The 9,731-nt window shown below is 40.9% G+C and overlaps 1 protein-coding gene across 10 annotated transcripts in view; it reads left to right on the forward strand.

The window, feature by feature from the left end:
* Raskol (Ras GTPase-activating protein raskol) overlaps positions 1-9,364 on the forward strand; it is a 201,709-nt gene extending 192,345 nt beyond the window's left edge. For 4 of the 10 annotated variants that reach the window (XM_070313503.1, XM_070313504.1, XM_070313505.1 and 1 more), the window contains 8 exons: positions 65-348; positions 846-1,132; positions 1,416-1,748; positions 1,927-2,331; positions 2,432-2,598; positions 2,675-4,294; positions 4,601-4,737; positions 6,353-9,363. In XM_070313503.1, coding sequence (XP_070169604.1) covers positions 65-348; positions 846-1,132; positions 1,416-1,748; positions 1,927-2,331; positions 2,432-2,598; positions 2,675-4,294; positions 4,601-4,737; positions 6,353-6,617 — 3,498 coding nt within the window. In that variant the 3' untranslated portion in view covers positions 6,618-9,363. Of the gene's footprint in view, positions 1-64; positions 349-845; positions 1,133-1,415; positions 1,749-1,926; positions 2,332-2,431; positions 2,599-2,674; positions 4,295-4,600; positions 4,738-6,352 lie in introns of all 10 variants that reach the window. The other 6 variants (XM_070313507.1, XM_070313508.1, XM_070313510.1 and 3 more) reach the window with 3 other exon arrangements.
* Positions 9,365-9,731: the final 367 nt, after the last annotated feature.

Consider the following 9,731-nt stretch of genomic DNA (forward strand, 5'->3'; position numbering starts at 1 on the left):
TTAGCCGTCACGTGTTAAATCCCAAGCACGATCTTTAACCGAGATCATCTCTTCTCGTTTGCAGAATTTCTTCTCGAAACGATCGTTCCGATCGAACCCTCTGAAGAGAACGAAGAGCGTAACGAAGCTCGAACGACAGAAGCAACGGGGCGCCGGTCTTCGGGGTTGTCGTTCGCACGAGTCTTTGCTTTGCGGACAGGCGGTGACCTCGATGGACCTCGCGGCGGTGACGCCGTTGCATCCCAGTCTCCTCGGCAGGCCCCACTGCTTCCAGGTCACGCCGAGTACCGGCGGACCAAAGTATTTCAGCTGCAGAACCGCTCACGAACGGGACCAGTGGTTGCACAGGTCGGTATACATATATCGCTTTTATTTATCGCCCCGTTATTTATCGACTTGACCGTTTCGCCCGGCGATTCGTTTTCGTCATGCGAGAATGACACGCCGATTATCTCGAGTACTCGCCCGCGGTACAGAGTGTTCCAGATTCCCCGGGCAGTTTCTCAATCGTAAAGTCGTTGACGAATATGATATTTGACTTTGATCGAGGCCAGTGAAATTAAACACATACTTATTTTGACGGTATTGCGAGTAGATGGAAAGTTGAATGAATATAAATAGGCACACACAAACTAGGCTATTAATTATATCAGAAATAAGTGATCTTGTGCAATAGTTATGTTATTAATAATTTTGAAATATGTAGAAACCGCGCGCGCGTGTTTCGCTTTAAATAAATTTAATTTATTATTTATTTTTTTATACAACCAAATTATTTATGATTTACAAATATATTATATACAGAAAAAGACGAGAACGTATATATTTTGTTATTGCTTGCGCAGCTTAAGGAAATCCGTTCAGCCGGATGCAGAACAAACACGCCGAACGGACAATTCTCTGCAGATCTGGTTATTGGAGGCGAAGGGCGTGCCAGCAAAAAAGCGATATTTTTGTGAAGTCTGCCTCGACAGCACCTTGTATGCGCGAACGACTGCCAAGCTGAAGGCTGATTTGTGCTTCTGGGGCGAGCATTTCGATTTTCATCACTTGCCCTCCGTCAACACGATTCAGGTCAACTTGTACAGAGAGGCGGATAGGAAAAAGAAGAGAGATAAAAATGTTTTAATCGGTAAGTATCCGATTACGGAGAATCTTGGTATTCCTTTTTTCAGGAGATTTTTTTTCTAATTTAATTTGTTTACTACATTGCGTATATTATATTTATGCGCAAGAAGTTTGGATGGTGTATAAATGTAAACCAAAAAAAAAAAGAAAAAGAAATGAAATGTACTATTTCTCTTAATATATTTTATGGTATGTGTGAATGAAAAATTATACGATGCGAATTACTGCGATTAATTGCAATATAATATGCCTAAGTATATATCTTCATGCACGATCTTCCTTTCTAGGTTCTGTTAGTATACCGGTGCATAATGTGACGTCGCGTTATTTGACGGAGAAATGGTATACCGTAGTAGGTGACAAAGGACCTCTCAAGGAGCCACCCGCATTAAGAGTAAAGTGCCGTTTTCAATCGGTTGACATACTGCCAGTTCAGGTTTATCAAGAGTTTTTGGAATATCTGAAGACAGATTACGCACCGCTATGCGAAAAATTGGAACCCGTCATAGGTGTCAAGGCGAAGGAAGATATCGCGACTGCTTTGGTAGCGGTCATGCAGCGGGAAAAAAAGGCGCCGCAATTCCTCGCAGATCTCGTCATGATGGACATTCATCGAATAGGTCAGTACTCATTATTCATAAGATTAATTTAAAATGTTAACATTTTATTATACAAAACAGTTCTTTCCAAGCACAATTATTGTTTATAAATTCATAATTTTTAATTTATTATTTATTAATCTCTCCAGCTTGTTAATTTATGCAATTTATAATTGCTATTTGTTCGTCAATATTTTAGATGATGAAAGACTCACGTTTCGAGGGAATTCGTTAGCCACGAAGGCGATGGAGGCCTACTTGAAACTGACCGGGGACAGATATTTGCAAGAGACTCTGGGAGCCGTTGTGAGAGGTGCGGTCGAAGGCGGCGATTGCGAAGTGGACCCACTCAAGGTCGCTTCCGTCGCCGCGTTACACAAACAACAGCAGAACCTTCGTAACGCTGTGGAGCTAGCCTGGAGCAGAATATTATCGAGCCACTCTCATTTTCCGCTGGAATTGCGCGAGTGCTTTCGCATCTTTCGCGAACGTCTGGCCGATATGGGCCGGGAAGATATTGCAGACAATCTCATTTCCGCATCGATCTTTCTAAGATTCCTCTGTCCCGCCATTCTCAGTCCATCTCTCTTTAACATTACGCACGGTAAGTTAAAACGTAATTGACATATCAATCGATTCTAAATTAACACGATTTATTAATTTACGCGTATATCTTTATGAATAATAAATAATTTTGGTTTTAGAATATCCGAATGAGAAAGCAGCAAGAAATCTCACTCTGGTCGCGAAGACACTCCAGACACTCGCAAACTTCACGAGGTTCCAGGGCAAAGAGAACTTTATGGAATTCATGAATGATCTACTTGAACGAGAAGCTCCGTCTATGAAGAATTTCTTGCAGCTAATTAGCGTAAGTATCTCTCTCTTTTTTCATTGGTATATTTTATTCCATATTTTAATCTCCAATGTATCTTTCTATTCAACAGAGCCCACTGCCAAAGGACGCCCCAGCCAATAATTCGCTCGAGTTTGACGGCTACATAGATTTGGGCAAACAGCTGTCCTTGCTGCATGCTCTCTTGCGAGAAAGTATGGCAACGATAGCACCGTCCTCGCCATCGATGCCGCCATCGCGATTACCCGAAATCCTCGATAGAATCTCCTTGGCTTTGGATCAACCGGGTCCGAGTCCCGTACCCACCGCGCATCGTTATCCGAACTTGCAGAATAATATCTTCCGCTATAACGATCCGACAATTGCCAATAGCAACACGAATCTCTCCATCTCGGCCACGTCGACGCTGAGCAACCATAGTACGATAAACGGTACAATCAGGGATAGCAATGAAGTGTTGCAAACCAACACCCTCGGTCATAATAGTTCGCGCAGTCCGAATGTCGCCAGAGCGGCGACTCTACCACGAAACGCTTATCTGCCGACGAACGGCAAATTGCAATTACAAATCAGCTCTGACGACTATCCTCTGGAGCCACCGGCGTTCGTTTCACGTTCGCCAACGCCAATCACGCGGCAACACAGGCCGCTCGGACCCAATCGTTCTGGGCCGGGTTATAGATTGACAGCCAGCGCAAGCTTGGCGAACGTCAATCACTGCCAGACTCATCCAACAAGTCCCACGCGTTCCGAGAGTCACAGTAATCTGAAAGACTCCAACTATAACATCACTGCATCATCGCAGAACAACCAGTCGAGCAACGGAAGCATTGTTTTGCAGCAGCAGCAACATCGACACAACATCGCGCGTCTGCAGAATCTCGATATTCACGATCGCGAGGATAATTACAATCACAATAATTACAATGTCTCGAGGTCGGCTAGCCGAAATCATTGCCACAAGGAGGAGAATGCCAATCAAATGCAGCAGCGCAATTACAATGTCTCGAAGACTACGGTGAACGCGAACGTGGTCGTTAATCCACCTACGAATCTCACGTTATCCATCAATCATCAGCCCAACAACAATTACAATCCTCCCAAAACAAACAATCACGCCACATCCGCCAACGGCAACCTCGATGAGCTGTCCGATTTACTAAGATACGCGGATGACGAAGTATCGGAATCCAAGTCACAGAAAGGCTCACAGATCTCCATCTCGCAATTGAGCAACGTGGCTTCTTCCGGCTATCAAAGCTTCGCCGCTTATAGTCAGAGCTCCAGTCCGGTAGATCTTAGCAGTAATAACGCAAACGCGCATATTCTCGGTGCAGCACCGCTGGCATTCGCCAATCCTGTTTACCACATGGAATCCAATCACGCTAGGACGGGTAGACGAGACAGCAGCAGTTCCGAGGAGAGAGAGGGTAGCGGAGGCGGCGGCGTCGACAGTGTGAGAGGTGTCGATTTGAGTCCCTCGCCACCACCCAAGAACAACGTGCGAAGTCACCAAAGGAACAACCAGAATCAATGGCGGCAAAGTAATCAAACTCACAGAAATAATTCTGAACATGCGCAGGATATCTGTTGCACAAAACTCCGAAGAAGACTTTCTCTGGACTCCACGCGAGACCTGTCAGACACCAGCGAGGAGGAGAATTGTACCACCAGAAGGAGCAAGTCTCGCAATCATCGAAGCATTGATCAGGTGAGCTATCGAAAGATACTTGTAATTTATTTTACGCATCGTTTACCCTTAACGCGCGACTGACCGTACCGCATTATCTATTGAATCAGAGAAGTCTATAATTCTTTAAACATTCTTCTATATAAAATTGTGAATAACAAAATCTTTATGTGCTGTAGATCTATCTATTACATATAAATTATAATACTTATAATTATAGCACTATAATACTTTTCTATAATCTATATACCGTCTAACGAATACTTATACGAATATCCTTTCCATCTCTCTTGTAACTAATACGCTACGTGTTTTCTTCGTTTCCAGTACGAAGTGGAAATGTATGAAGTGGAGAGGCTGCAGAATAGCGTAGATCGGCTGCGATTGCGCGCGCGATTAGGTGCTACCGACGATGCCGATTTAGATCTCGCGCCTGACAACAATATGAAGAGCATCATTTCCAGGTACTTCATCTTCATGTTCGTACTAGTATCGCTAACCCACTACCGGTTTTTTGCCTGAGTGTGAACCCTGATACCACCGTGATCATTATTATCACTTTCTATGCGTTTTTCACTTCAACATCTTGCCATATTCAATCGCTCGATCTTCCATATCCTCATTTTTCGACTCGTTCGTTTCATTTGAAAAACTTTCGTAAAGAAATTCTAAAGAAGTGTCATATAAAAAATGACATTTGAATTGACAACATTCAGATTCGACATTATATTCTCATAAAAAATGTGATTTGAAACAGAGAATTTGCAATTCATGTCAAATTTTTGATTAATTGTCTACAGTTTCTAGTTTCATGAATAACAAATAATGCAGTTGCAGATATTATGAATTGAGAAACTATTGTTTATTTCGCGTTATTGAAGAATGAACTTTGTCTAATCGCGGATACCACTTTTTCTATGTCTATCGGAACTAATGGGGAAACACTCATCCGTATATGAACGGCTACTTTATCGAAATGATGTATGTTTAACTGATTGTGTGTTCCTGTGCATTCTATCCGCTGCATTTGGTATACTCTGGCTTGATCTGGACCTTTGGTGTAAGAGTCAATTATATTTCTTACAAGCTTTTCTTACATTTTTTATTCACATATATTAAATCTTCGTATTCTCTTTCTTTTGGGAAAACACCGTCGCGAAATCGCGAAATTCGCCATTCGGAATTGAACCAAATGAAAACCCGCGTTCACCGATCACGAAACGTCAATTTTATCAATTTCTCACCGATTGTCGTTCATCGAACACCGGCACACCTCACGACACACGTTTATGCTGCTCATATGCACGGATATTCTGTGATTCCTGGCGGTCACTTGCTGCGTGTCATAAAGAAAGAAATGTCGTTGTCACAAGCCTAAAAGTTCATCGCGAATTTATTCGAGGTCTTCAACATCTGTGGACATTTCTTTTTTCTTCCTTTCGTTATATGCATTGCTCGCTCTGACCGTGTTACAGAACGGACATACGGTTACCTAATTCTAGGAAGGCTTCTTATCTTGTATTCCAATTATACTTTTCGAAAGTGTATCAAACTCTGCGCCAACACACTCTATTGCTTTTTGCAGCTTTCTTTTTATCTATCGATGTTGTTTCATTAACTATGCATTGTGATGCGCTTGATTCGTTTTCGACTTTCCTGTAACATCTCTCAGAGTTTTAAAGTGAAAAAACGAATTTCATCAATAAAAATATCGAATGAATATCGATCTAAAATAAATAATAGCTCGAGAGAGAGAGAGAGAGAGAGAGAGAGAGAGAGAGAGAGAGAGAGAGAGAGAGAGAGAGAGAGAGAAGAGAGAGAGAGAGAGTTCATAGGCGAAGCTCAATTCTACGTGTGCTTGACTTCTCGACGATCTTTATTCTTTATATATTATAATGCAACGGTTTAAAAAATAATTGTTCCAGCATTTTTAAACAATCTTTTAAAGAATAAAGATCGTTTTGAGGAACATACTTTCCGAAGAGATGCATCGTAGTTCTTTTGTCGACCATCTTGCTCTTTATCTTTATCGCGCGATCATGTTTAATCCTAGTACAGTGTTCTCGTTTTTGTTTGTAGATTAATCTCCGTGGAGGAGGAGCTACGTCGCGAACAGCAGAAGATGTCAGCGGCGCTGTCGTACAAGCAGCGCGTGATCGACGCGCAGGAGCAGCAAATAGCCGCATTGGGTGCCGCGAATTCGCGTCTCATGTCGACCAACGCGAGCCTGCTATCAGCACTGAGCAAGCAACGCTATAACACCAAGTCCCAGACGAACAGTGAGACTGCGCCTCTACTGCAAAACATTGCCGATATTGGAGAACTCAAAAGCTCGTCGTGCTAAGCGTATTATCGTCACGACCGGGAATTGTCGAGAACGAGGAAGAATTTTTGGGATCGATAAAACTGTTCTTTGAAGAGCCTTATACGTGCTGCAACACGTAGACACGTCATCGACGATGACGTTTATCTCATCCTTGAATAATGATCTTGTAGCAATTTCTATAAGATAGTTAAATTTATTGCAGGATATAAAGATTCTGAAAGAGGAGTTGATCATTGGTCAAGCTTACAAACTAATGTGGGAATTTTCATTATTCGAGGAAGGGAAGCTTATTCAGAGAAATGTTATGGGTCTTCCTAAAGTTGTGCGATTCGCTGCATGCATTCTCGTTTAATTAACACTCTCGACAAGATCTCACACTCAATAACTGTAAACGTGCAGCGCAAAAATAGCCCCGATATTTACTCGGGCTCGCAAATTTCGAGAATGTGTGAAGCATCGTGTCGGGGAACGCAATACAGAATAGATTGCAACAGAAGAGAACGGCGTGCGAAAAACAGAGGCTACTTAGTGAATAGGCAGACCAAGTATGTAGAGAATTTTCGTCGAGTTTATATAATGTGACATAGCGTTAGGCTAGATTTATTTGTACGCGAATAAAAGATAACCCGCGACTCGTCCGAGAATCGAGATCATGGAATTTGCCCCGAAAGGACGATGGACGCATCAGCGTTGACCATTGAAAAAAAATATTGCGTCTGCGAGTCTCCAGATGGCGACGGCGACTTTGCTTCGTTCGGCAAGAACGAAACGAAAGTGGCGACAAGACGAATTTCAATTTTATCCAAAACGAAATCTTCGATTAGCAGCGAAAAGCGAATCCGGTTCATATTATTTATACAGTCGTGTTTGTTTTTAATTAACAAGCACACGAATATAAGTTAACAAAAATAAACTTCATTGAAGAAAATATTTGATAGAAATGTAAATTTCAAAAAAGGCAATTTAAGTACATAAAGAGCTTCTTGTTTACTATATTTCGAAAATACATAAAGGATCACAAATTTTATTCTGCTTTGCGATTACAAATTGCATGACGACAGTTTGTACCGGTTACGCAACGAAAGATCGATGTCCGATTCCAATTGGGTCATCCAATTAAGGATTATCTCGTCCGACAGCGGGCACTCGGACGGCACACGAAGAAGCCCCGATTGACGAATTGCGTATTCGTTTCTCTTGTTTCTACTATCGTATTTATCTACACGCACAGTCACATGCACCGTAATAGTTGTAGCATGATGCGCGAGGTTTATAATATCGATGTTCGCGCCACATCACGACATAGAAGCATTCTCGAGCACCGGATCGTATATCGCAGGTATAGGTGTGTATATTTTTCTAGTTTGTTCCCCGAGTGCATAGTCTCTCTCGATCATAAAATGCGATTCTCATTCTTACGAGCGATTTTCGATCATTGAAGCCTGCATTACGGCTCAAGACAAAAATATATATTATATATAATAGTTCGCGCGATTCATTTTTTTAAACCTTCGAGTATCGAGCGAGAAACGGAAGAAGCTTCCGCGACCAAAAAATTAAAAAAAAAAAAAATTTAAAAAAAAGGCAAAAGTCCGTCGAGTGAAAGCTTGATGAATGGACTTCCAAAGCGATGTTTCGCGCGCGCGTCTTCGAATTTTCCATCTCGACGAGCCGCGAGCAAACTTTTACCTTTGATTCAGCACGTGATCCTTTACTCTAAGCGACGATATTTATTTAGTAATGTCTACCAAAGATGAAGAATTTCACATTGTAAAGAGAGTAACGAGAGATTTATGTAAGATATCCAGATTATTTTTTATCGTTCCCGGTGATGGAATAACTAATCGCTACGCATGGAAACGACGCAGCCGGGAGCGATACTCGAGCGAAAAGCGGTGTGCACGTGACAATATCCGAGAACCATTCTTCTCTTGCTCCGCCATCGCGCTCGATATTGCAGATTTTTGCACACCGAGATTCCCGAGCAACGTGCAGATCGTCCGATATTTCTGCGCGCAAACAGCGTAAAACGCATGACAATTAATTAATTAATTAGATTTCTAAGGTCTCGCTCGTTCGCAAAGCGTTAATGTGTTACGTTTTACATCACAATAACAATTATTATTGTAGCCATTGTCGTACAACATGTGCGTAAAAGTTTTGAGTGAGAAAACCAGCGAGAGAGCAAGAGAGAAAGAGAGAATGAGAGATTGTGAGAGTAAGTCCATGGAGAGGAGTGAGAGAAGATTATAATCAGTCTAATCTCGTTAAAAAAAAAAAAAGTATTATCTCGTCGACTTTGTATCATAGCGTTATTCTCGCGTTTATCCGAGCGTTTGAATTTCTTGTCTCACGCCGATTATTTTTGTATAGAGAGATTGTCCTTTTCCATCTTCTTCTATTTTCTTATTATTTCCTTTTATACTTCCCTTTCTTTCGTTTATTGCGTAAAACCACAATCATATCCTGCATTCTACGCAGGAAAAACCGCCCCTCTTAGAAGCTTTCCTTCTATCTCTACTTTTCTCGACTCGTCGAGCTTGCATCTTACGAAATTAATATATTAACACTATTCCCTTCTTCCTTCTTGTTGGATGATGTAATCGATAAATATCTATTTAAAAAATCACTTAAATAGCGTGTACATTATTAAGTTTTGGTATATTCGTTTCTGCAATAGACCACCTGTATTTAAACATATAGACTATTACACTATATGAACAAATAAATACGATTAGACATATTATAAACGAGAACTGTTTCCCTCATTTATCCGAAAATTTTATTTAGTCATCAAACAACTTATTACGTTAATAACTTTGTCAATTGAAAAAATGAAGATTTATAAACGTACAGTATATTATGATTTATGCAATATGATATCATCCGCAATGTGATATCATCTGCAATAATATCTTTTACTTTACGAACAAACGTCGATCAGCATTGAAAAAATATTTTTATAGCAACAATTTCAAAAAAGTTTGAACATCAATAAATTTTAAATAAATATATTTGTATTTTTTAATAGTACCTTTATAATATGAAACAAGGATACTGTTTATGCATCCTCAACCAATTGAATATCATCAAATAATCACATTTATGATTTAGTATTCAACGTAAACCATT

The sequence above is a fragment of the Polyergus mexicanus genome, unplaced genomic scaffold (genome assembly GCF_030449975.1).
Source record: "Polyergus mexicanus isolate NDT 795.1 unplaced genomic scaffold, iyPolMexi1.0 SCAF_24, whole genome shotgun sequence".
Lineage (NCBI taxonomy): Eukaryota > Metazoa > Arthropoda > Insecta > Hymenoptera > Formicidae > Polyergus > Polyergus mexicanus.